The sequence below is a fragment of the Amphiprion ocellaris genome, chromosome 5 (assembly GCF_022539595.1).
Source record: "Amphiprion ocellaris isolate individual 3 ecotype Okinawa chromosome 5, ASM2253959v1, whole genome shotgun sequence".
Lineage (NCBI taxonomy): Eukaryota > Metazoa > Chordata > Actinopteri > Pomacentridae > Amphiprion > Amphiprion ocellaris.
Genome location: NC_072770.1, coordinates 22,159,030 through 22,186,796, shown reverse-complemented (window position 1 = coordinate 22,186,796; position 27,767 = coordinate 22,159,030). Strand labels below are relative to the sequence as shown.

The following is a 27,767-nucleotide window of genomic DNA, read 5'->3' as shown; positions in this document are numbered from 1 at the left end:
TACTTGCTTTTACTCCTTTCATAATGGAAATAAATAGGCCAAAAAGACAGAAAGAAGATTTTTAGAAGACAGAAAATGGCCTAAGTAAACAGAGCAGCAAATCTTTTATCTGAAATGAGCTTTCTTTTTACTTTCTTGCCTGAGTGTGGATATTATTATTTATACATTATATCTATGCTTCAGCACGTAACACTTACATGCAGCTGTGATGAGGCTGCTGCTTAGTGGACCATGTGCAAACATTTCAGTTTCATTGGAAGTGACACTGTCATTAGCTGTTTGGCTCAAAATACACACATACTCCGCAATGGTCTGAAGAATAAAGGGGTCTTGATTTGCACAGTCATTTAAACGATTTCAAGAGAAAAACAAGAATATGGAGCAGGAGATGTCCTATTTATTTTTTCATATGTTTACTCTATATTCAAGAGAAAAGAAGCAGGCCACAGTGATGTAGTACACCTCAACACAATGCATTGTGGGTTAGTTGCTAAGTTACGGCAAGTGTTGCATTCAATGTTCGCAATAATGTTGGAATTTTTGTAAGAACTTGTCGTCTCGAGGGTTGCTTTCGGGCCGCATGTGGCCCGCGAGCCGCTAGTTGAATAGGGTTGCTTTAGATGGTTGGAAAGGGGTCATTGGGGGGTGGGCCAGTTGTGAAGGGCCCGCGGGCCGCCAATTGAATAGGCCCACCTTAGAGCAACGCCTCTATGATGGTTGAAAAATTGAAAATTTCTATCACTTTCCTGTCCATGCACTTCCAAACTACTGAGCCTGTATTTTTGTACCTGTGCCGGCCAAGTCCAGTTCAGTCTTGCCAAACCACAGCTGGGCTCCATGAACAGTGCAGGTGTGGAACTGGACTCTGAAGACCACCTCCCTCTCTGCCGCTCGGCTCCGTCGGTGGTAGCACTTCACCTAGAGACAAGATGGAGAAAAGAGAAAAATGTACAATACTAAGCCTCACTTCAAATGGAATGTCTCGAAATATTGATCGACAAATAACCAAGCGTGATAAACCAGTAAATCTCATTTTCATTTGCGTGTAGGAGTTGTTGCTGCTGTGGCAACCAACTACACTGAGGTAAATGAAATACCTGCATATATATCTGGATGGCTAAGAGCTTGTTGTATGGATGTGTGCACACTCTTAAAGAGACATGCTAAATAGTGGCAGGAAATACTTAGGTATGCCAAGTCTGCAGAGGATTTAAAGCTTCAGCAAGAAAAATTAGGAGAAAAAAAGTGTTTTATGCAGCAGTTTAATAAGGGATAATGGAAGCCGCAGACTGCCGCAGTGGTAATTGCAGTTAATGCAGTGATGTACTGTGTATATGTGTGGATTTTGAGGTATTGATATAGGACTCATGATACACTATTTCTCACCATAATGTCACCCTTTAACAGTAGCGCCGGCTCCATAGTCACACACAGCTTTCTTGCTCTGGAGCTCTGAGGATCACTGGACACACACACACACACACACACACACACACAATAAAAACTGCTTAAAACGCCCATAAAACAAGTCAAAACATGTCTCAGTTTGGTAAAACAACGGTAAACAACATTTACCTTAACATAAGCACAGACCAGACTACACCTAAACACAGTCAGTGGCCTATAGAATCAACAACTGTCAAAATGACTGAGTGAAGGAAAGGCGTTTGCCCGCTGGAGGTGGACTGGAACCACACAGACAGTGATCCAACTGGACAACTGACCAAACACTTACTAGACGCCTGAGGTGTAGACCAGTTGTAGAGATTGGTAGATTTTCAAGAAAGGATAATAACCTGCAAATGCAGAGAGAAGTTGAGAACAATTTTAAAAATGTGAGAGTTTGCAGACAAAGGCCTTATTGTTGTTATTTTTTTCCCTTAACGTTGTAAAACAATTTTTGTTCCCAGTTCAACATTCAGAATTACCATTACAACACTGCAAGCTATTATAGCAACATTAGTTTGCGTAAAACTGACCTCCTCCTGCCTGGAAGTTTGGTAAAGAGGGAATGAGGATCTGGTGAAGGAACAGAGGACTGCTGTTCATTTTGATGGTACCTGATAACAAACCACCAAAGTAGTAGATGTACCTGTCCGAGAGAGGCAGAGAAATGATGGGACGAGATAAGTAAGACAATAATAGCAGAAATAATAATCATATATGGCAAAGGAGGAAATACATAGTACAAAAATGAGTGTGTCAGACCTGTTCTGAGAGGGCTGCAGGGAAGACGAGACTTTATCTTCACAGAACTTCCTCATTGCCAATGTGGTAAGAGCCTGATCCGCTCTGTGGACACAACCAGGAGTGCTTTAATTAATATTTTAGTGCAGATGTGTGCAAGCAAAATGTAGCGTGTTCTAGTTTTCTAGTGTATCATTTGAAGGTAATGAGGTGGATGAGCAGAGTAAATCATGAATGCATGATTCTGAATGAATTTTCTCTGTCTTTTATGATAAAAAAAAAAACTAACTACATCTGGGTTTTGGACTGTTGTGTTGGAGAAAACAAGCAATTTATGCCAACTTTGGCTGTGAAAAATGTTTCAATTTTCATTATTTTTAGTATACTAGATAATTCAGAAATCTATTAAAGAACTGAGACACAAGGGTGTTTTATGGACATATGCAGTTGTCAGGTGCACATGTTTTACATCCATTTATGTGAATAGCAGATCCTTCAACATGTTGGCATAGACAGTGGTAAAAATCCAGATTACCCAGCTGATATCTTGCTGTAGTGCATGTAAGCTGCCACAATGACCCCAGTCTTTCCTTTGTTTCCCTGTCAGAACACAGAACAAAGTGGTTATGAATGAGTTTTTTTTCCATTTTTAAAATTTTTTTTCACAGCAAAGCAGTCAGATGTGTGTCCAGGCTGCACTCACTTTGCAGTGCAGGACCACCACATTGTTGGGGTCGGAGGTCAGCCAGGTCTCCATGGCCTTACAAACAGCACAAATCCTGTCCAGAGGCGGGGCATGAAGATCAGGCCAACCGTAGTCCTGCACCTGAATCACAGTTGAGGATTTCTGTTTCAGATTCTGGTGGTTTTTGATGATGTCAAACCATTCCACTGACCTCAAACATACAGTGACATACACTGATCAGCCACAACAATGAAATCCCTGACAGGTGAAGTGAATAAAATAAAATAAATAATTAAATAAATGTCATCTGATTAGGATGTCCCCTAATCGACTTTCTTTAGAGGTTCTCTAGGCATGTCAAGCTCAGAGATAGACCCAGAACTTGCTGGAAGGATTACATCTCTCATCTGGTGTCTGGTGCCTAGTCACCTGCTGCCTCCGTGACCGCAGAAAAAGCATGGATGGATTTCATTACAAAGTTATGTTCTGCTTGGAAACCTTGGATCCTGGATGTCATGTGGAAGCCACTTTGACATACACCACTCATCTAAACACTGTTGCACACCAGACATAGCCGCCATAGAAACAACCTTTCCTATGGTTCTAATGTGGCCTCTCCAAGCAGCACTATGCACCCTGCAAAAACTGCCTGGGGGAGTCTCAAGGAACAGCCCAGGACACTGACCAGGCCTCCAAACTCCCCAAATCCCAATCCAACTGAACATCTGTTTGATCAAGCCTGATCCAGGAAGGCCACACCCTGCAGCCCACAGGCCTCAAAGGGTCCGCTGCCAACGTCATAGTGACACCACAGGACACCAACAGAGTCCGATGTCTATGCAATGATGGGTCAGAGCTGTTTTGACGATATGACGGAAACCTTCGGAATATGGCAGGTGGTCTTAATGTTGTGGTGGATCAGTGTTTGTCACATTCATGATTTATGCATTTAAGTCATGCCTACTCTAGGCTGTGTCACCTGCTATCTTTTCATGTGTTTATACTGGTACCTTTGGGTTTAGTCTGGTGATGTCATGTCTCTTCTCTGATAAATTCAGGAGCTGGAAAAGACAGAGACACAGAGGATGATATTAATATTTAGTCACAGAAATAAAACTTATTTAACACTTAAAAAAAATGTAATAGCAGCCAGTAGCAATGTTTAAGTGTACTCCAACAGTATTCAGCCAGTAATTCATTTAACATCTAATTATGTCTGTTTTAACTAACCAAAAACTTATCCTGGTGCTTGGATTTTAGCATGGAGGCCACCTCCTGCAGGTTTCTGCGGTATCGCTGCTCGTCCAGGTCTGGCAGGAAGAAGACAGAGATGATCCTCTCTGTGATGTAGGTGAGGTCAAAGTTGTAATGGTGCTCCATCACATGCTCCATCACTTGTTCCACGCTTTTACTCCTGAATGTTATGAAAATCCAATCTTTTAGTGCAGCCAAAACAACCATTAGAACTGTCAAAGTTATAGTCTTTAATGGTGATTTTACTGTATTTTTGTTTTCTCTATCTGTTACACATATAAAAATGTCATTGTCTGGATGAGTTTCATTCAGGTTTTGTAGTACCTTGGTAAGGAGCCTCTCTTCTTCTGTGATTTAGTGGAACTCTGCTGAGAACACAAACAAACAAGAGTTACGGTGCTGCAAAACGACACATTGCATTACTAATTTAAAACTTCTTTGTAACAGGCATATGTACAAACTTACCAGGTCTGGTGTTGAGGTGCAAGTTGGAGTCACCTGAAAGGAAAGAAGCATATGTTTAGTTTTTGCAGCAGTCACACACATGCATACACTGGAAATGAACCAGCACATGCCAAGTCATCTGTTTGGTTTAATGCTCTTGGTCGCGCTCCAGCAGTGCAGATGAAGGGATGGAAGGCTGGGGGATGAGGAAGAAGGATGAGGAGCTGATGGAGAAGATAGTAAAATTCATTCTCACTCTACTTCTGTCATCTGCAGCAGCTGGTTCAAGAAGAGGCTGCCAGCACAGATTTGGCCGTTACAGATGATGGGCTAGTGACTCATGACGTCAGACAAAACACACACACACACACACACTCATATATGTATAGAAACAAGCACCGCAACATATACAGTATGTGTCCTCAAATCTCTGACTTCTTTTAGTTCTTTTTCACTCTGTAGAACCGCTGCCTGGCGTTTAATGTGCTGACCAGACATTTGAATAAACAGAAGTGCTGCTCAGCATATTAAGAGGCCCTCAATAAAAATGATTGATGTTGTTTTTTGGTCTCTTTAAAAAGAAAGAGAGGATAGAGAAGGATAAAGTTTACTGGAGGAAGCCTCTACATGTGGCTTGCAGTCCTTGTACTCTGCCGGTGAGCCAACAGCAACTTGCCAAAACCACAAACACACGTATACAGAGAGAGAGAGAGAGAGAGAGAAGCTGAGGTCATTTAAACAGGGTACAGCCACAACTATACAAATAAACTTTAACAGGTTTCTGTAGCTTCTTCTGTTCTGGATTGTTTATCTGAGTCTAGACACTCAAGTGACATGGTAGTAGAAACTGATTAGTGGTTTGCTGAAATGAGATTGAATAATTTCTAAGTCATATCAAATGATCAAACACGATAAAGATTAACACATGCAAGAAAATGTACAAATCACACCACTTAAATGGACAATGGAGGAAGCCAGCCAAGAAATCTAATCAAACATTTAGTGTTCCAGTACAGCTACGAGCACCGACAGTGAACCTCGACAGGTGACACCATGTCAGCTCTTGACCTTTCAACTTTCCCGTGAGATTGATTGGCAGCCGAGTCGCCCTCTGTGACCAGCTGCTGGTAAGTGCTGACAGGAGGCAGGCAACAGGTTAACAAGTGAAATACCTGACAGTCATGAAGAGCTACAACTGGACGTATCCCAGGAAAACAGCAGCAATGATGCAGCAATACGTTCTCCAGTTTTATGTCGACAGAACAAGTCGAGGTGCGATCAGTGATGTAGGACGTTTTTGTGACTAAATGCAAGATCGATTTTATCCCTGACAAATATATACCCCCTTACAGTCACTACAAGTGTTTGCTGGGTTCCAGCTCTTGAGAAATTCACTTGTAAGGGCATTTGTTTTCACTGACACGCTAGGTGCAGATAATGTTCATGTTTTGTTGGCATCGTGCCTCATCAAGTCAGAAGTATCAGCAAGATGTTCTGATGATGAACAGTTGAATCTGAATTAATTCCACCACCGTCAGGGGCTGCCGCATCAACGTCCCCATTCAGCACCTCAGAGAGAGACATTAATAATATAAGCTGATGAGCCACAACATTATGATCACCCCTGCTGAATATGTTGTTGGTGTTTTGCATACTGCCAAAACAGGATATCCCTATCTCCACAAAGATATATTACTATGCAGCTAAAGTGCAATCTCATTTAGGTTTTGAAAGAAACTTTTATAATTTATTTCTGAAACAAATGCATTTTCTTCATTATCAGTCTTTAGGAAAGGCCTCCAAAGACAATGTGAGGGGGATGGAGGCATAAGTAACAGTTCTTTCACCCACAAGAAGAGGGTTTGCGTCTAGTGCGGGACCATTATTCTTACATTTGGTTTGGTTAGGTTTAAGAACCCAAACTGTGTGGTTCGGTTTCAGAAATGATTACTCTTTGGTTAACATCTTCACAACGATAACTATGTGTTAGAAGCTTGGTTAAGGTTAGGCACCAAAATTACTTGGTTAGGTTTAGGGAAATAGCATGATTTGGGTTAAAATATGACACATTCACAACATTTCTGAGGCTTCTCCTCCATTTTTTGGGTCAACAGTGTGATGAGACCCAGCCCATCTAATATATGACCGTTTTGCCAAAAAGGAGTGACAATAAAACAATAAAATAAACAACAATATGTTGATATAAACACATGTTTGATCCAGCACAAGCAAATGTAATCAGGCGGAGAGATGTTTCTGGAATATAATATTTATGTTTTACATAACTGAGGATGCAGTTAAGTTGTAAAAGAACGTAACTGTAGGAAGAGTTCATAGAACGGATTCTAGAGGCCATTTTTCCTCTGCATGAACTTACAGGTTGTTTTAGGGTCTTTGAGCCTGTTCTGACCAAATGAACCTTGCAGAACCTGTTTCAGGCCTATTTGTGAGACAAAAAAAAAGTACCTGCTCCACTGTCAGACCTGAAAAACTGCTTTATGGGTCTCACTGCTGATTGATTAGGACAAATGCTATGTACCTAAACAAGGGTACAACAAACAGTTTTTTCTACCTTCTCTGAGTCATCACTGAGCAGCAGCTTTTTCCACCCAAACATCAATGTAAAATGCATCATCTTGACTAACACAACAAACCATCCATTGTTCTATTTCCAACATGCCCCTAGAACCAGAGTCCAGTAACTAATATTTGTTGCTGTTTTGGCAGGCTGTTCGGCTCTACACCGGAATGGAAATGGAGAACCTGAAAGGGCCGATTATGAAGCCGTTGCTGTGAATGTTCATGCCACCTCCACCTCCTGCAGCAGAAAGCTGTCTTAAAACACCTCTGAAGCCACCCTGTGATATGTGGTGCCTGATACTAAAAGCAGATCCTTGAACTTCTGCAAGCTGCAAGTTGGAGACTGGTTCCAGCACATTCCCCAACACCCTGCCTTCGTTTTTTGGACGGCATTCATCACTGCTGAATGCCTCACAAGCCTGGACATTTTGCAGATGCTCCCAAATCATGATCATTTATGTGCTGTTACATTACTGTCAGTGAGTTTACTATCATAATCATATCATAAGAGGGACATTACATATGATTTATTTATTTATTTTTCAACTCCAACAGATTTGTCAAGTACGGAAATCTACTTTCCTATTCTATTACACAATCACAAATAGTATTTTTCTCATTTCATGACACACACACTCATAGTCTCTGTGATACACAAACTGGAGATGGCAAACAATGCTGCAGTGGGGAGCTCAGAGTGAAGCTGTCAGAAAGTGTAGGAGACTGTGACAGAGAAATGGAAGGAAACATAAACAGGCATGTGATCCAGGGAGGAATGAGTAGAAGGGGGGAGTGAAGGGGAAAAGGGCATGCAGTAATTGGTTACAGAGAAAAGTCAAAATATGCTCCTGCCGAACTGACAAGATGATGTCATTCTGTGATTACTGTCATGCAGGGTTCACACAGACACACAACCAACATACCAACACTCCTCATTTGTCACTCTATTCCTATTCACTGCATTTTTTTTTAGACTCTGAACTCTAATGTTCACCACTGACATTATGTACTTTAGAGTGTCGCTGTAAAGGGACAGCTCACATAAAGCCTATACAATAGGAAATGAAAGAACATGGAGATTCCGCCATAGGGAAGAACCCTTAACAGGTTTAATAATGGTAGTTAACTGGATAAAGTGGTCGCTTCCAGGAAGGAACAGTAGGAGACAGACACAACACACACGCACACAGGCACACACACACACACACACACACACACACACATGCAGACCCAAGGAGCCCGAGGTGAAACCTGAAGGCAGAAAGTATAGGAACGCAGCATCAAGGCAGAAGATACCAGAGTCAACAGGAAGCAATTTGCAACAGGATGTCAGTGCTGGGTTCACACATACATAGACACACACACATAGACACACACACACACACAAATACACGCAGAGCATACACGTGTCTTTGGTAGCTCTACCAGCCTCAGGGTCTTCATTAATGCATGCGGACTGTTAGCTGGAGCCACTGGGAATGAAGCCATCTGGTTCAGTTTGTCTTGTTCATCAGTTAGTATTTAGTGAGGTGCCAGTGACAGCACCCGATCCCACCCTCAGGGACCGGTTGACTGGTAGCGGACTGGATGTCTGATCTGTTTAGTGGGGGTTCAAATAGTAATCGTTCTGTAATTTACAGCTTTTCTCCGTTATCTTCGGCTCAACGTTTTGGACTGTTTTGAGAAGTTTACTTTCTTGCTGAGACTCATGTCTTTGGGATGAACACAGAGCTACAGCCAGTGATCTGCTTGGCATAAAGACGGTAAATGGGGAAACAGCTAACACTCCAGCAGAGATGGGTGCAGCTATTTTCTTAGTTTCAGACAAATCCAAGGTAGATGTTTCTCTTTGTTTGCAGCCTTTATACTAAGATAAGCCAAGATCAACTGCTGGCTCTGGCTTCAATTGACACACATGTCAGTGATATCTAATAAAAATACATCATTTCCCAGAATGTTGAGCTATTTCTTTAAGAGTACCTTGACCTTCAGGAAACTATGAAGGACATTTTTCAGTATTTTCTCAAATTCACAGTCTATCTGATCAACAAAACATGACTGACTGACTAATTAATATTAATTACAGTCCTACATTAAACTTTCAGAGTTTCCTGGCAGCTAATCCCCTCCACAACAGAGTGACTGTAGCAGGGATCTGAATGTGATCTGATAACTGCCACTTCTTGAATCATCTCTGCTATTCCAGTGAGAGGAAATCCAACACACAGATCTGCCAAAGCAGGGGAAGCAGGAGATAAGTGTGTGTTTGAGACGCAGGCATCAGTTTGCCATCCAGGAGGAGCGAGTTTCACTCTGACAGTCAGCTCCGAGCTGACATCACTCTCTGGAGAGGGAAGAAGTGAGTAAGCCTTCCTATCCGAAAGTGGAAAAAGCCAAACAACCACAGTTTATTCCAAGTTCCATAGTCTCACAAAAGCACTAATCCGCAAAGTCGACTGGAAGCTAAAATAAAAAATCGGAGGGTTTTTATTTTTACGCAGACTGTTAACATTTCTCCCAGGGCACCTGAGGGCAAATACAGGAGTGGTTGGAGTGATTTACAGGAGTGATTCAGGAAGGCTTCACTTGAAAGTGTGGCATCCCCACTCTTTTTCGTCTCATTATGGCTCGCTGCCTTCTCTCATCTTTGAACTCTTGTGTCTCTATTTCCTTCCCTCCTGCCGTCTGTCACTCTCTTCTATTTCTACTACAACATTACTCCCTGTCTCTGTGCTTACAAAGCCTGGGGGGCAGGATGACAACAATCATCGCTGCCATGAGATACAAGTATGCGCTCCCCCTGAATAAACAACATCAGACGACAAAGAGCACCTCGATAAGCATCACGTACAGCCGGGGCACGCCACTAACAAACTGGCCTGCAGGAGAAGGCAACAAGGGCTCAAAGCAAAACCGTCTAGGGAGTAGAAAAATAGGCAGAGCTTAGAAGAGAGAACAAAAAAAAAGACACAGGAAGACTGGAAGTGGAAAGAGGAGAGGCAAACGGAGACAGAAAACGAGAGCGAGCGCTGAGCAGGAGAGAGATGTCAACAGCTGAACATGCCTCCTGACCACTGACACAGAGCAGAGATTTCACAGAGCTATTTTGATAGAGCTCCTTATTTTAGACCACATGTCCCTCAGAACACTTAAAGGCTCATTTTGTCTATTTGTCTGTCAGTCATCTCACCAATCCACTTGCTTTTATCTGCAGGAGATCTGACATTTGATTCGTATCATGAGCCTGATGGCTACAGCAGACTAACATACATTTGTAGCTGGCGTTTTGCCCAGCTACATTTAACACTCGATAATTTAAAGCATCACATAGATTAATAGAAATTCCCTGTCTATATCCAACTGATATCAAAAGAGATATACTACAAATTACAATCTTTGAGCTAAAACAATTATAAAATTATAGTTTTAAAAAAAAAAAAAAAATTATATAATTCCTGGAATATTAAACAAAGTTTGCTGTGCAGCTATCGCTTGGCTCGGGCTCTCAGGAAATTAAAAGCAAAGGGTAAATATAAACACTCATGCATCTGTGTGTGTGTGTGTGTGTGTGTGTGTGTGTGTGTGTGTGTGTGTGTGTGTGGTAAATCGAGTAAAGCAGTAAAATTAAATTAACCATGATAATTATTTGCACACAGTACATCGTGGCAGCAATGCTTATAGCGACAACAAAGTGAAAATGATAAGCCTCCACAAAGATGTTCATCTGATTGTTTTTCATACTCTGTTAACATCTAACATCCTTCTCAAATTTCCATCTCTATTAACTTAGCCATTTCCACCTTTAGACTGATGTGTAATGTTACTTTGCCTTAGCACAGGACAGCACGTCTGCCTGCTGGTGAGACATGAACAACAGCAACGGTTGGAAATTGTGGCTGAATATGCCTCAAAGGACAAGAGCCACAGAGACTCAACACATCTGGACTGTAGCTGGATGGATTATTGGTATTTTGCCTTAAAAAAACTGAGGGGAATTTGAGAAAAATCTTACAACTTTGCAGGGATCTGTTCTAGCCCCACTGGCTCTAATTAGTACAAATGAGCATGATTATGTACAACACTAGCATATTATGCACACACACAGGGCATCACGACCGCTATATCAATTCATAAATCAGCGGGAAATGTTAGGAGAGCAGCTGGTGTGTAGGAGCAGACACTGTAACCATCTGTATTTCACTACGCAACATTAAGAGCCGTCAGATGATGTCAGGACAGCTGACTGGGTCTGATATAGAGCAGTTTGCCTCTGTCAGCGGTCCTTTGGTCAGACATGTTTCTTAAGCATAAATATGCATAAAAGCTCCTTGGACACAGCACAAAACAGACAGATATAATAAAAAGGTAACCGGAGAAAGCACCGTAACAGCTTGAAGTTGTACATGAAGAAGTTATACAGAATTTATAGCATCAGTCTATAAGTAATGCATGGAAGTACATACAGATGCAGATGTATGCAGAGACAGATGCACACAAGTATACAGACAAAAGCAGACAGACACAGAAGCTGGCAAACACCCCAAAAACACATCTAATCTATGCAAAAAAGGAGGTCATTTACAGGCATGTATAGTAGCATATAGAAGAGGGTTTAGGTACAGTGTCCATCATCTGCTAACCTGCACTTCTTAATAACAAACTCATTAAAAAGTAAATCTTATGAATTCATCCTCAAGTATAAATAAATAAAATCTGTGTATTTTTTGTAGGTCACAGCAGGAGTCTCCACTTCAATTTCTGCACTTGCCTTAATCACAGAAAACGAAATCCTCTTTCTGGGCAAAGCAAGAGCACTCTGGCTGCGGCTTTAATGGAATAATATGCACAATCACATGCTGCATTATCAGCACCGTGGAAAAGGTTTAAAGATGTTAGATTGTTACTCCGAGGCAGATACATTCACAACAAGCTGCAAGAAAAAGTTGAAAGTGACATGCAGAGTATAAACAGGCTAAACTAAACCCAGAGCATTAAATAGAGCACAGAGCATGTTTTTTGTTTTTTTACCTCTCAACAAGCAGCTTCAGTCTTTCCCTCTGCCTCTGAGCAGTCCTGTGTGGAGTGTGATACACCACCTCCCTCTCGCTCCCTCAAACACACAAACTCTCTGCTCACTCCCTCTCACCAACTCACTTTGCCTCCCTCCTCCTCCACGATAACACACACACAAACACACACACACACTCGCTCTGCCAGCAGCACATGCAATATAACGTTTCCCCTCTCCCTCCGCCTCTGTCATACGCACTCAGACAGCGAAGCACGACAACTCTGCGAGTGCTTTCCCCTGCACATGCACTCACACATACATCAATATGCCACATTCAGACTGCAGGCAGCCCTGTAAAGTCACAGGATGCTGATGTCCAGCGACCTCAGCAGTGGCCTGAGGCTGAGGGAGAGAGACGGAATAAAAGTGGCAGTGGGGGGCAAAAAAAAAAAAGGCTGAACTGGATGAAGATGATGAGACAGGCAAAGACAAGCAGATGCTCAAAGGATGGAGGAGAACAAAAAAAACTTTAACTGTGACTGGATATCACACTGATAAGCCTTTAAAAAAAGCCTTAAACACTTGAAATAGGGAAAAGAAGGCCACAGAGAAAATGGGAGAAGCTTTAATTGTGACTGTAAAACATCAGAAAAGGCAGAAATCTGAGCGATTAGAGGTATCAGAAGAAGATGATGACAGTGGAATGCAAGAGATGAAAGAGATAAAAAAAGAAAGGAAGTAATATGTTATGAGAAAGACATATAGGAGAGGATAGCGAGGCATGAAGCAGACATCAGCCTTGACTCTTTATTTATGAATACCCCCAAATGGGACTGATTACATATATATACACTCACACACACACATAGTCTGCCTCCCCAGCTGCCTCTCACTTATTTGTGTATCCCCATGATCACTCACTGCCAGGCATCTATGGCACTCTTGTTATTTTCTATATTTACCCGCTCAGACTTCTCCTATCCAGACTGATCATCATCCTGTGTGATGACGTCCCCTCACGTCCACGGCAACCACTTTCCTGCAGCCTCGGAGAATTGTTTTTAGCTATTGCCGTGGTGACCAGGGGGATGAGTATGACAAAAATAATAATCCTCTTTTAATGCATGCTGCTAAGGCACAACAGCTGGTAGTGTCCAGTCATGCAACATTACATGGGTGGGAGTACAACTGTATTTTTGAGAATCAGAAAGAGGAGCCATTTAAAGGGCTGTTTAAGGGTTAAGACTTGGTTTGAGTGTTAATGTTAGAATTAGGTTAAGGGTAAAGGGTTGGGGAAAGCATGCAAATGAAAAGAGAGCAATACAAACGTGTACGTGAGGAAGTAGAGGACAGGAAGGCATGCAACTACACACCTTGATGAATTCAAAAACAGAAGTTAAGGTGAAAAAGTACATTTTTTGTGTGTATTTGTGGTTTGTGCTGCTGGACAGTGAGGCTCGCCAGCCCAGTTACAGCAAGGTCGTGAACTCACTCAGTAGCGTGTGATACTGAGCTGCAGTGAGCAGGGTCACATGAGAGCAGAGGCAGAGCTACTGCCAATGGTCGGACATAAGCTGTGGACAGAGAGAGTGCCTCTCTCACACAGTGGAAACGTGTCATCTTAAAATGAAACAGTCTTCTCCTGCTCCAAAGCCTGCAAAGGTCAGGCACCGTACTCAGTTAAGCCTGCACTTGCAGACTGTTTACACATACATCATCCTCACTGGCAGCTGATAGCATTTATTAGGGCTGTCTGGGATGTTCTGATGAAATTCAGTGGACTTTAATCAGACAACACAGTGATTTGAAGTGTTTACTGGGCTATTTTTGCTCTTATTTTTACATTGTTTCACATCAGAGTACCCACAGTACTGCTTGTGTTCAGGTAAATGCACTAGAAAGCAAAAAGCCAATTCTCCGGTAGCCTCTTTTTCACCTTCTGTATTCGGCTTTCTTCTGCCACACAGAAGCAGATCTACAGATAGACACACACATACAGTGTTTATTTGCAAAAAGCATTATCCCTGAGCTGTGCAGCTTCTTGTGCCTTCTTCGTCCTCTGATACCCCGCTGTGCATACAGACCACTGACGGCTCACTGCTGCCCCCCACTGATTATCTTCCCAGCACTTCTCACAATGCTAATGATTAATGATGTGTTATATATTTTGTCATTATCCCTAATTCCTCCTATCAAACTGCATTAAAGAGTCGCTTTTGAATGAGATTTCCCCCAGAGGTTTGAGAACGCTCAGGAGCTCCTCTTATCACATGATTGCTCATAGCAACCTGGCTGGTTGCAGTTCAGGGGGGCAGGCCTTCCTTAGCCAGACATCTAGGTCAGTGCACATGGATTACTCCACTTACGGCTCACATCATATTAACATCGCTACCCAAAGAACCTTTGACACACGAGCACATTTTGCTGCGAACAGGGGAAGGGTAAGGTGTGTAGTTTGTGGTGAATTATAGAAGGAAAGTGTGGCTTACCTTGGCTTCACATGCCTTGTGAACTGCAACTTTGCACTCTGTAAACATCAGGCAGAAGAAGAAGATCTTTAACTTCGAAATTCAGCTTTCAGACAGGCAGACAGACAGAGAGAGAACGAGGTCGGTCAGGTTGAGCTTGTCTGTGTGTGTTCATGCTGGTCAGCTTGTCTCTGGAGCTGCTACCTGACCTGACTGAGATGTGGACTCACCCTTGCAGAAAGCCGCAGGGTTGTCAATGTTCTGCTTGCACACGTCGCATATTCGCTTCCTCTTGAAGCTCTTCACTGTGAAGGAGTGGCTCCCTGATTTGGCGAGCTGCAGATATACAGGACAGAAAAAACTGATCAACCACATGGTGCATACAAAGATTTAAGTGAAAGCAAAGGAAACTATTTAATCGTGCAGCCACTGTGTGCCTTTGTGATGATATCCACTGTGGTGGTGGTTGTGACGTGTTTAGGTTTAGCAGGTTACTCAGTATTTCCTGAGGCATTTGAGCTCAGCATTGTTCCATCTAAAGTGCTGGATGTCCACTGTCCCCTGCGTAGCTGCTGTCAGTACAGATGTGTGCTGGTTCAGTGACACACCAGCATGAGCACACTGACTCCCTACCTGCTGTACGTTCAGCCTCCTCCACTAAAAATACCTGTCATGTCATGTTTTAAGGCTTCCTGTTGTCTTTTAACTTGTCCTTATTCTGTCTCAGTCTGCCCTAGAAGACTGAGGCAGAATAAGAAGATAAATAAAAAAAGGAGGTTTATGTGCTGCTGGTTCAGATGTCGCTGTGTTGTGTGGTCACAAGCAAACTGAATGTAACTGTAAGGCCTGAGTGCATGAGTGTGGTTTTTCCTGCACATGTTATTTTAGTCATGTCCTTCAGTCGCTATTGGTTTTCTACATTATTCTAGTTGTGTATGTTGCTTCCACATTAGATGCATGAATGACTCAAAGCATGGTTATGTTGGTTATTGATGCTGTGAACACTACAACTTGCATTGATCACATTTATACATACTTTCGTGAACTGTGTTCACAGGGTGCATCAGTGTCAATAGGATGTAGTGACCATAACTTGATTGCTTTAAGACAAAAGACCAAAATGTTTAAGCCCCGAGATCTTACAGAAAATTCGATGTTAGTGACCGGACACATGTCAAGAAAAGTGATGTATATGTTGCTTTGAAAGACATCATGAATGAGTTAGTTCAATAGGTGAACACGCTCCTCTTAAAAAAAAATGTCTGTGAAGGTCAATAGTGCACCATGAGTTGAGATCTGTGATGCTTCAAAGCTACAGTGGCAACGCTGCTGCTCAACATCAAGATGCCCTTTAAACAGAAACCTTTACTGCATATTGAGAAAAAGGAAGGAAAATGGGACATATAGAAAAAAGTGATTTTGATGACTTAAAGCCTGAATTTAGTTGTTTTTTCCAATCAGCATAAGTTGTTCAAGGAGCTTCAGAAAGTTGAAAATGCAGAGATTCGTTCTGTTTTCATCTTTTCTGGGTCTGATAAATGGAGTAATTTTGATGGTTCTTTTTTTATAGGAATATCAATTTTTATTTATGTAATTTTTTATAAACAAAAAGTTTATAATGAAGTTATTAAAAGAGATATTTTTGTTGTTTAGGTTATTCCTCCTCCAAGGAGGCAGAGCCTTGACGGAGTAAAAACTTAAACCACAAAAATGTTTCATTTCTATTTATCTGCATTTTTCATCTGTCTGATACATTCACAGATTACTGCAAATCTAAGTGCAATTATAGCGATTTTATCAACATTTTAAGACTTTCTGTAAACTCAAGCACTGTCTAGAAAAGTGGTCTATTATGGGATGGCTACACCGTTAGCCGTTAGCATGACTCGTAGCTAACGTTAGCTCTGGTGCTAACAGCAACATGTTTTACATTGAGGAGATACCGTCGGCTTGAAGTGACGCAGTGATCAGAAAACTCTTTGTTGTACAATTTGCACACAACCAGGCTTTTATCCAAGCTGCCATCGGGAAGATTTTTAAAAGAAAACTTTCTGCCCAACAAGCTCAATCTCGTCTTCCTTCACTGTTCACCAGTGCCTGACTTCACTCAGTACTTCCTGTGCTTATTCTTCATGGCTACAAACAGACTTTAGGTTCATTACCGCCACCTACTGGGGTGGAGTGTTCATCAGAGTTACCGGTGTGCCAGGAATGAGGGAACTGAGGAGGCTGCAACTAATAGCGTTATAAATGTTTAACGCGTTATTTTGCCGCTGTAATTAAGCGAAATTAACGCGTTAAAGTCCCAGCCCTACTTCTAATATTTTCTTAGGAACATTCACAAAAAATCAACCAAAATCCAGCGAAATTCACTGGATTTTGGTTGACTTTTTTGTGAATGTTCTTAAGAAACATTTTTAACATTTCTTTTTTTTCCCCACCAAAAAATGTTAAAAAAAATCTCCCAAAAATGTTTAAAATATGAACATCAGAAGTTTCACTGTGAAAAATTTTTTCCCCCACATTTTCACACTTTAAAACGGGTCAATTTTGACCTGCAGGATGACACGAGGGTTAATCAACAGTGTAAAGCGTGACTAAAGTAAAGTAGCAGTGGTTTCTCCTCAGACTGAGTTTCCCTTCAAGACTAAGGTGGTACCACACTGGGCAGCTGTGTCAACATGAGACAGGAGCTTCTCTGGGCAAAGCAAAAGGTAAATCTGACACAACAGTTGAATCTCTTTCTCAAAATACCAAAGTAATAGTATTGTGGACTGAAGGTTTAAAAATACTGGGAATACCCTAAATGAACTGGATGATACTTCATGTAAATTTAAATTTAAAAGACAAAGGAGATATGAAGAAATCATACATGTTTTTGCACACATCGACATGCTGTCCTGTTTTGGACATGTGCTCTAAAGGCACATAACTGTACTGCCCTGAGTCATAAAACCTGGATTTTTCTTTTTATAAAGCAACAGTCAACCGTCCCAGCGAGAAAAAGTGGGACATTGTTTATATAAAGTTATGGTAACACCCTCCGAAAGCCTTCTGACAGCATGTGAAGCACATTAAACCATTAAATTTTTCCCCTGGCTGAGAAGCAGGAGGGGCCTGGAAACATCAGGAAGGAGCTGGTGGTGTGTGTGATGCAATGGGAGCATTGGAGGGCAACAAACAGCGTACAGAACCTGCACACACCACTGTTTGTTTTTCCATTCAATGGCTCAATGCATTTCTCTGACCTTAAAAAATACACATTTCTCAGCTAAAGCACTTTTTTTTTCAAACTTTTTCTGATGCTCGGGTTTTCCTAACAAGAGTGGCATTGACTTTAACTCTGGAAGGTGACGTGCACACACACACACACACACACACAGACACCAGTTTGGACGCCCTCACAAGCAGTCATTGAGTCTCCGTCCATCTTAAACTGTGAGCAGAGGCCGACTCATTCACTTGACCGCAATGTATTATGAAACAGCTGTGTCTCTCACGTGGAGCGCACACTGTTTAAATCCTTTATGAGTAGAAATGTATTATTAATGTTTTATGTAGCCCTACCTTGAGCTTTGTTTGGTTACATAATGAGGCCATAAATGCAGCTGATTCGCTCAGACAAACACCTCACAAGCCTCAGTAAAGTTGCTCTACATAATTTGCAGCTTGCTTCATTAAAAAACTGTGAATGTATTTCTGTACCATTTGGTTGTTGTGAAATTGCCTTTGTGAATGCAGGTGGTGCTAGAAGGTTTATCAAGCAGCAACCTTTCAATGAACTACTAAAGAACTTTGATACATTCTAATCACAACCATAGTGGCCATTCAGTTAACAAGTCAGAGCTTTAAAGGAAGAGTTTTACATTCTGGGAAACAGAGTCATTGAATCTCTTGCCAAGAGCTGGATAAGAGGCTTAATATGACTCTCATGCTTGTGTGTTAAATATGAAGATACTGGCCAAAAGTGGCTAGAGTAAAATAAAATTCATAGTATGGATGCAAGCAGAGGGAAACAGTTGGCTCTGTGGAAAATATACAAATGCAGTACAATGTGTTACACCTGCATTAACAAGGTGAAGTTATAGTTGCCTCTTCACACATCCAGCAGCTCCAGAGCAATGTTATCATTCATAGGGAGTTGTGTTTCAGTCCACCTGGTGAACATAAGTCTAACGTTCACCCTCTTATAGCTCTGTTTTTGTTCTCCACCAGCTTCTTACGGTAAATATCTGGTTCTTTAGCTGATAATACTTGGCTACTTCGCTCATTGCTAAATTTCTCTTTCTGCCAAGAGAAATAGTTCAAACCACTAAATTGCAACAACTTGCAATTAATCTCTGTACAGCAGTAGATTCAGGTTATAATTCTGTGTAAGATCAACACGAGCAGTGACCAGTTTCACATTGTCATTCGTTGCATTGGTATAATAAAAACATCAGTTATACCTAATTTACATGGATCAGTCACAACAGTATCAGGTGACATTAAAGGCGTTGATCATCTGCTTGCAATGCAATGTTTTGCTGGAAAAACTTTAGATTATGGTATTCAAGTGGCTGTTACTTTGACATGCACCATCCACCTCAACATTGTTGCAGACCAGGCGCACTCCTCATCGCAATCATGTGTCCCACTGCCTGGACCAGCAGTACAATGTGCCGCCACGATCGATAAACTGCTCAGAAATGGCTCAAGGAACACAACTAACAACTCAAAGCATTGGCCTGGCATCAAACTCCCTAGATCCAAATACAGTAATGTGTCCACATGATTCACATAAGCTTCACACTGCAACAGGATTCTACGCTGCCAAGGTCACAGTGGCAGATGTCCTGAGCACATACCTTGATAGGTCAGGCTTGGTTTGGCAGCACAGCGGGGACCTACAAAATACTATGCAGGTGGTTTTAATGTTGTAGTTGACCAGTTCATGCAGTAGGTGTTGACAGACGCAATTTGTTCCCGTTGAACAGAGCCAGGAAAGCTGCTTTCATCCTGTTTCCACGCTAACTGTCTGCTGTTAGTAGCATCATATTTAGCAAAGATGTTCCCAAATGTCAGGGGTTTCAGGTGTTTAAAATTGTTCTAACAACAAAAACAGTCTGTATTTACTATCACTATTTATTTAGGCCACTGACCTGGACTGCTTCAGTGCTTGCAGGCATTGAGGGAACCTATTACCACTATGCTGTATGTATTGATCTCATAACCAAAGCAGAACAGTAACAAGCCATTGGACTATTGACGTATGTCCTCTGCTGGTATGATAAACGGTTGTTGCTATAAACTGTGGCATCCACTAAATGTGAAGAATCTGTGTGTGTGTGTGTGTGTGTGTGTGTGTGTTTATGACAGAGTGTGCATGGGGGGGATTTAGAAAGAGAAACAATGAACCTGGCAAAAACAGGGCATATGTGGGGGGAGGTGGATCATCATCATCCTGTGCAGCCATTTACATTTTAAATGTTATTACATAACCCGGGAATTTTGGGGGTTGAATCAACTGGAATTATGTAATGGCCCACTGAGTTGCCGTATACGTAACTGTGTGTGTGCCCCTTCACCAATCTGACCTGCAGTATGAAAAGTGAACTCGCCTGTGACAGTGGAGGAACCAAGGAGTTAGCTGGATTGCTCTCACAGAAATGAAAAGCTGCAACTTTTATGGACTCACATTTGTTCCATGTGAAACAAAGAGGAAATATTCTAAAATTCCACAATAAGCTGAAGACACTTACTGTGGACACTGAATTCTGTGCCAAAATAAAAAGTAGAATAATTGGAAAATATATCTACAAAGCAAAAAATGTCACTACTCTTATATGAGAAATGTGGTGACATCACATGAGCTAACAATACCCCCCAAAACATAATTTGCTATAAAGTCACAGTCATTTGATTAATAGACATTGCACAGATTTTTGCCATTTGCTTGGATCACCTAAATAACAAATGTTTTTGGTGTTTATATGTGCATTTGGGTTTTTGCTATTGCACATTTTTGCCAAGTTGTAATACAGCTGAATACAAATCAATAAAAATATGTCTTTTAAAAAGATTTAATTCATTAAATAACATCCATTTATATATTTAAGACAAAACAAACTGACATCAGTGCATCGGTGCAGAATGAGTGAAATGAGGAGCACCAGCAGGTTAATCTGTTGGACTACACTATCTTGTTCACCTTAAAAGTCTGAATTATTTCAAGAGACAAACATCTTAAATCACAGTTTTATCATTTCATGTGAAGAAAACACCATTCCATCAGTTCCATGCTGAACTCTGCTGCAATTACTCATCTTTTGATGCAAGTAAGTCAGTCAAAAGTCACCAAGTCGGTTCAAAATGAGAAGTGAGGATGAGTCGAGGGTGCTGCCCAGTGGACAAACTGTAGTAATGCAGTTCAGCTTCAAATGTCACAAAGACATTTCTGCTGTAAAATATTGTGTTTAAAAAACTAGAAACGTACTTTTCAAGACTCATCATACGTTTTAAGGCTGTAATTAATCTAGTGTTAAGGTGTTGCTGTCTCAAGGGTGGCCGAATATCTCTTAAAATGCACAATGACAGTGAAGGAATCATCCCTTAGCCGACAGACACATATTTAAATCCCTTAATTTAATATCCTTTACACTGGAAGCTTAGAGGACTGGGTGCTTAAATACTACTAGGTGGTTAAAATCCTGGCTAATGCAATGAAGGGTATTTAGGATTTTGGCTTTGTGGAAATCAGCAATTCCTCAATCTATTTACATTACATTTTGAATTTAATATGAAGAAGGGGTTTAAAGAGATTTTAAAGCTTGAATAGATTATTATTTTTAGATGTCATCAGGCAAACATTCTATAATTACCTTTCAGCATATTGTAATTCAAGTAGTCTGAGTGTAAACTAGATTTCTTTGCCTCCTCTTGGCCCTGTTTTCAGGATTTAGAAAATGTGGACTTTGGCCAATCACAGGTCTGAACAGAGCAGAGTAGGTGAGATTGTATAAAGTTGTCATTGGGTGGAGAATGTGGTGGCTGAGTGGGTTAAACAGAGGACTTTGATTCAGGACAGTGGAGTTAAAGTCCTCTGTGAGGCTGAAAATAAATGTTGGCTTTTGGCAAAAAAAAATAATTTAAGGCAGCATGAACCTGAATACAGCATGTGACCTGAGCTTTAGACTGGTTGGATAAAACTAGCTGAAGCAGATTCTGGAGTCATGTTCTGTCAATAAAAGACATGAGCTAAAGAACAGTCGCTTAATTTAAAACTGATACGAATGAAATGACTCATGAAGTTCACAGTGCAGGGTTGTCTTTTTACACAGCGGTGCTCCATTTACACTTTTCCCCTGCTATTGCTTCATTTTTTGAGTAGAAAACAGAGAGCAACTACAACAGAACGGATGCCATATGATGCAATCCAATTAAACAGCTGCGAACAAATGCTGTCATTGTCAGACTAAACTGCTCACACTGACACCATTCGTTAACGTACTTTAAGTTTCATCATTTTAAGCTTTCCGAGAATCTTTACTGATGTTTTTCTGCAGACGAACCGAACATGAACTGCATTTACCGCACAGGTGTTTGTTAGATTACATCCGACCCCCTTTTATGTGCTTTGATAGCAGTATAAAGGATCTTCAGTCTCCAGAGGCTCCCATGACTATCAGCAGCGTTGCAGTATTGCAGTGCAGTATTAGAACCCCACCCCGTTTAGTGTTTTTGCAGCCAAAGTCTATGTCATTCTCCAAGCATCCATGGCGACTGCAGAGGGCCTGAAGCACTTCTACATCTAACATGCGGATGAAGAGCGAGCGGGTCAGGCACCAACAGAAGCATAATGGATTTCTTTATGACTGCGGCTGCATGGGCTTTTTATTAGTGGAGGGAAAACGGCAGTCGCAGTTTAAGGGGCTTATTTCAAAATAGTTCATCTATTTTAAAATGGAAAATGTAGAGAAGCTATCTAAAGCTGTGTGTGTCAGTCAGTTAACACTAAAACATCCGGTGGTGTTTTTCTGCTATACATCTAAAAACACACACACGTACTGTAAACGAATACAGAGTACAGTAACACACACCCCCTTGGCACTAAATGCCTCACTGCCTTTTTCAGTGGCACCTCAGAAGTGATGACATGCTGGAGAGCAGGAGTCACAACATCTAGCGCGCACACAAACACACACACACACACACACACACACACACACACACACACACACACACACACACACACACACACACACACACACACACACACACACACACACACACACACACACACACACACACACACAATCCACACTCAGGAAGGGACAGGAGCAGGTGGCGAGCCAGGGGTGTGCTCCAGTTCTGGCTGGGTATTTATAACCTGCATGAGTAGGCGCTGTCACCTCCAAACAGCCATGAAAACGCTTAAAAATAGGTGTGGGAATGAGTGTGTGGTTGTGTGTGTGTGTGAGAAAGAGACAAGGAAAGAAACGGAGAGAAAAACTGACACTACAAACAACATAAAGAAACTCCTGGACTGTTCGCATGTATGACACATTTCATTCCTCCACACTGCATTCGAGTCCACCCATTCAGTTGGGACAATGCTATCATAATTTGGCATGGTCAGACACACACACACACACACACATAGAAACTCAGACGCACACAACCAGGGCTTTAGGGGATTTGAAGCCACATGTGATCTGACTGATGTTTTTTTTGCTCCAGGAGTTCAATGTGAAACTTCACACACTTTGCACAAAACTCCAGACAAATGTTCCGATTACTTCATAAAATAAAGTCACGACCGCCTTAAATCTCCTCTCTCTTTGTTCTGTTGCACTGACATGCAGCATGCCACGGTGTGATTTACTGTGACATGTGAGAACACACACGTTCTGGCGTGGACTTAAATCAACAGGCACCTTTCATTTTAGATTCTATAAAAGTCCTCCAGAGGCTTTGTGCATGTGGAAGTGCTCCTAAATCCATACATGTTCCTAAATAGAGGCAGCAGACAGGCTGGCGGTGGGTCGCAACCTGACGGTAACTTATACCACTTCCCCTTGAACCTTGACACCAGAGGGACATCATTAACAGTGATCAACAGTATCACGCTTCTAACTCCTCCATGTGCATTGGAAAAAAAGACTAATAGTGCAAATAAGGCCACCAAAATGAAAAGCTTTTGAGTGTGGCTCAAATTAAAAATTGACAGCACATGCACTCATGCTTCCAATCTAAAAAGGGGACGACTGCAAAACACCTTTCGGTATGCACGCATGGACGCTGGCCGTGACGTGTTACTGTTGACAAAAACACAGAGAGGAGGAATATTTCATAAGAGAGCTAGAACTGCTTTGGAGTCCAGGCTTCATCTAATTTGGAAACACTGTGGTAATTCTTTGGATTCCTTTGGTTGCTCTCCACGACTAGTAATGTGAAGAGTGTAATGTAAAGCAATTAAAGTTCTCCTGAGTCACATGAAAAACATTGAGATGATCATGCACACCATGCCAGCTGTAGGGACACTGTTAAAGGGACAGTCAAACTATTTCAAACTCATTTTAACAGGTGATCTTTAATGACTTTCTGTTTATCCTAACATTCTAAATGCTGTTTTGCTTCAGCTACTAATGAAAGCAACATACTTTATGATCACGTCTTTTATGCGCAACCAGCATATTTACAATCCCCTAAAGAGCAGTTACTCTCCTACCTCTGCAAGTTGAAGGATTTCAGGATGTAGCTCAGGGTCTGCCTTTATGGGGATTCCTCCAGTGCCTGTATCGGGCTTCTTTATCCTGCCGGTGCTCGTGCTGTGAATGCACCCCATACTTCCAAGCAAACACCCCTAATTTCCTCAACACTCAGCCGCTCCTTCCAGTCAAGTGCTTCCCTCTTCTTTTCCACCTCTCAGCGCTTCATATTTTCTATCTTATGTCTTCTTCTCCCTCAACATTTTCCCCTTCTTCCCTCACAGTGACTCCTCACACTTCTGCCCTGCGCTCTGACAGCTCGTCCTGCCCTGAAATCCACCCCAGATGACTTTCCCCCCCGCCCTCTCCTCTTACAACCCCTCCAAGGTGTCACCAAGAGCCGACCCTGCGCTCCCTCCTCCTGCACTCCTACCCTGTCCCTTACACTCTGGCTATCCTCACTCTGAAAGCATGCAAGCATACACTCACCACCTCTCTCTCCCCCACTTCCCCCTTTCCACTTGCCAATACCTCCTTCTCTTCTCTGCAGCCTCTACAGACCCTCAGATGTCTCGTACTCTCTGCTCTGCACTTACAGACCCTCCAGTCTTCCCCTCCTCTCCTGCTCCATCAGGCTCCTCTCGCCGTCTCTCTACGGGGGAGAAAAGGGGGCAGCTGTTTTGGCTTGTTGATGTCAGGCCCTTCCCCTGTTCCTTTGGCTTCATTTCAGCCCCTCTCAAGTTCTTCCTCCTCATGGGGGAGTGATTAGATAGAACTTCTTTCACACACATCATCCCTCCAGTCCCTGTAACTTTGCACATGAGAGCACACTGTAGGCTTGATAGCAGTGATCCCACTTCTGCCTCCTCTGTGCTGGTTGGGAGGAAGAGACTTTTAGCTATCTGCTCGCCTGGTTGTTTCAACTCAGGGTTAAACCTCAACTTTTTTTCCAATTAAAATCTCTGCCTCGTTGTTTATCTTTTATTTTTGACATCTCTGCAAGTCTCACTGGTGCGAAATGTAATAAACTCCACTGCCCTGTTTGATAGGATGCATGCCATCTTTCACATCCTCCCTTTATTCTCTCAGATTCAAGCTGCTCTCCCGCCACTGAAATTTCAACAATGATATGCTCTGTACTTAAAATCTTAAATCTGCACTCCCCTACCCATTAAATTCCTTCAGACCACAGCTCTCTCTCTCTCTCTCTCTCTCTATGTAACACACACAGAACTGTATTTCCTCAAACTGCCCCCCCCCCCCCCAGACAAAATGCTTCTTTAAGCTGGAGGTTTTAGGGTTGTGAGGGGAAAATCTCCAACAATAAGCTCTTTCTAACACCATGTTTTTAGCTCCTGGTTAAACTATACAAAGCAGTCTTTGGTTTAAATGCGACACAAATCCATGTCTGGGAGCTAATTTAGGCGGCAAACCATCAACATGGGTTTGAATGGGGATTTTTCAGCAGTGAGATGAATCTGAATTGAAGCTCGAGTGAAGACATCACATGCAAATGACCGTGACATGTTATATACACTAGCAGTCAAAGGTTTGGACACACTTTTTTTCTACATTTTCATGACTATTTACATTGCAGATTCTCACTGAATGCATCAAAACTATGAATGAACACTTATGGAATTATGAAGTAAACAAAAAAGTGTGAAATAAGTCAAAACACGTTTTATATTTTAGCTTCTTCTAAATAGCCAACCTTTGCTTTGCACACTCTTGACATCCTCTCATGAGGTAGTCACCTGAAATGGTTTTCCAGCAGTCTTGAAGGAATTTCCAGAGATGCTGAGCTACTTGTTGGCCCTTTTGCCTTCACTCTGCAGTCCATCTGATCCCAAACCATCTGGATTGGGTTTAGGTCAGGTGACTGTGGAGGCCAGGTCATCTGATGCAACACTCCATCACTCTCCTCATTGGTCAAATAACCCTTACACAGCCTGGAGGTGTGTTTAGGCTCATTGTACTGTTGAAAAATAAATGATGGTCCAACTAAACGCAAACTGGATGGGATGGCATGTCGTTGCAGGATGCTGTGGTAGAACCATGCTGGTTCAGTGTGCCTTCAGTTTTCAATAAATCCCCAACAGTGTCACCAGCAAAGGACCCCCACACCATCACACCTCCTCCTCCATGCTTCACAGTGGGAACCATGCATGCCGAGACCATCCATTCACCTTTTCTGCGTCGTACAAAGACACGTTGTGTGGAACCAAAGATCTTAAATCTGGAGTCTTCAGAATAAAGCTCAGATTTCCACTGGTCTAATGTCCATTCCTTGTGTTTCTTGGCCCAAATAAATCTCTTCTACTTGTTGCTTTTCCTTATTAGTGGCTTCTTAGCAGCTATTCGACCATAAAGGCCTGATTGGTTCAGTCTCCTCTGAACAGTTGATGTAGAAATATGTCTGCTACTAGAACTCCGTGTGGCATTTACATTTATCTGGGCTCTAATGTGAGGTGCTGTTAACTTGTAATTTCTGAGGCTGGTGACTTGGATGAACTTGTCCTCAGCAGCAGAAGTGACTCTTGGTCTTCCTTTCCTGAGGCGGTCCTCATGTGAGCCAGTTTCGTCGTAGCGCTTGAGGGTTTTTTGCAACTGCACTTGGGGATACATTCAAAGTTTTTGCAATTTTCTGGACTGACTGACTTTCAGTACTTAAAGTAACAATGGACCGTCGTTTCTCTTTACTTAGCTGATTGGTAAATAAGGCAAGAAGTTCCACAAATTAACCTTGACAAGGCACACCTGTGAAGTGAAAACCATTTCAGATGACTACCTCATGAAGCTCATGGAGAGAATGCCAAGAGTTTGCAAAGCTGTCATCAAAGCAAAGGGTTGCTACTTTGAGGAATCTAACATATAAAACACATTGAGTTATTTTACAATTGCTTGTTTGCTACATAATTTCATATATCTTGCTTCATAGTTTTGATGTCCTCAATATGTATCTACAATGTAAAAAGTAGTAAAAATAAAGAAAAAACATGAAATGAGAAGCTGTGTCCAAACTTTAGACTGATAGTGTATGTTTATATTACAAAATTAGTACATGATTATGGGAAATTTCACTTCATACATCACCTGGGGACACAAATGGCATCAACCTCAGTCATGTTGTTTCAAGAGATCCTCCTGTGTGGACCAGCTGCTGATTCACATGGCAACAGGGGTGGGGGGTTAAAACTTCAAGGTGCAGAACTCTGGTTACTGAAACACACAGTAAAGCTGTGAAGAAGTTTTCTGATCTACGAGGAAATGCTCCATTATTGGGATAAAGTCATGACATTTATGAGTGCTAAACCAAATATTCCTGTAAAATGACACACTGGCATTTGTGGTCGCTAGTGTTTCACTAGTTAGAATTTACTTACGCTGTTTAATGGTGTGACTAGACTTTATCTTAATGTAACTTTACATAATCTTTAACTGTAGTG

The 27,767-nt window shown here is 41.8% G+C and overlaps 1 protein-coding gene across 5 annotated transcripts in view; it reads right to left on the bottom strand.

The window, feature by feature from the left end:
* Positions 1-24,957, bottom strand: part of LOC111565890 (tensin-2) — a 31,891-nt gene extending 6,934 nt beyond the window's left edge. Inside the window, exons 1-14 of one of the 5 annotated variants that reach the window (XM_023266194.3) lie at positions 24,339-24,957; positions 14,860-14,965; positions 14,651-14,688; positions 4,592-4,624; positions 4,451-4,494; positions 4,103-4,286; positions 3,883-3,933; positions 2,891-3,013; positions 2,723-2,787; positions 2,209-2,292; positions 1,980-2,092; positions 1,736-1,796; positions 1,387-1,462; positions 789-918 (exon numbers count right to left, since the gene is read on the bottom strand). In XM_023266194.3, the coding sequence (XP_023121962.2) occupies positions 789-918; positions 1,387-1,462; positions 1,736-1,796; positions 1,980-2,092; positions 2,209-2,292; positions 2,723-2,787; positions 2,891-3,013; positions 3,883-3,933; positions 4,103-4,286; positions 4,451-4,494; positions 4,592-4,624; positions 14,651-14,688; positions 14,860-14,965; positions 24,339-24,455 (1,225 nt within the window). In that variant the 5' untranslated portion in view covers positions 24,456-24,957. Of the gene's footprint in view, positions 1-788; positions 919-1,386; positions 1,463-1,735; positions 1,797-1,979; positions 2,093-2,208; positions 2,293-2,722; positions 2,788-2,890; positions 3,014-3,882; positions 3,934-4,102; positions 4,287-4,450; positions 4,495-4,591; positions 4,625-12,178; positions 12,286-14,650; positions 14,689-14,859; positions 14,966-24,338 lie in introns of those variants that run through there. The other 4 variants (XM_023266195.3, XM_023266196.3, XM_035946410.2 and 1 more) reach the window with 4 other exon arrangements.
* Between the last annotated feature and the right edge of the window lie 2,810 nt (positions 24,958-27,767).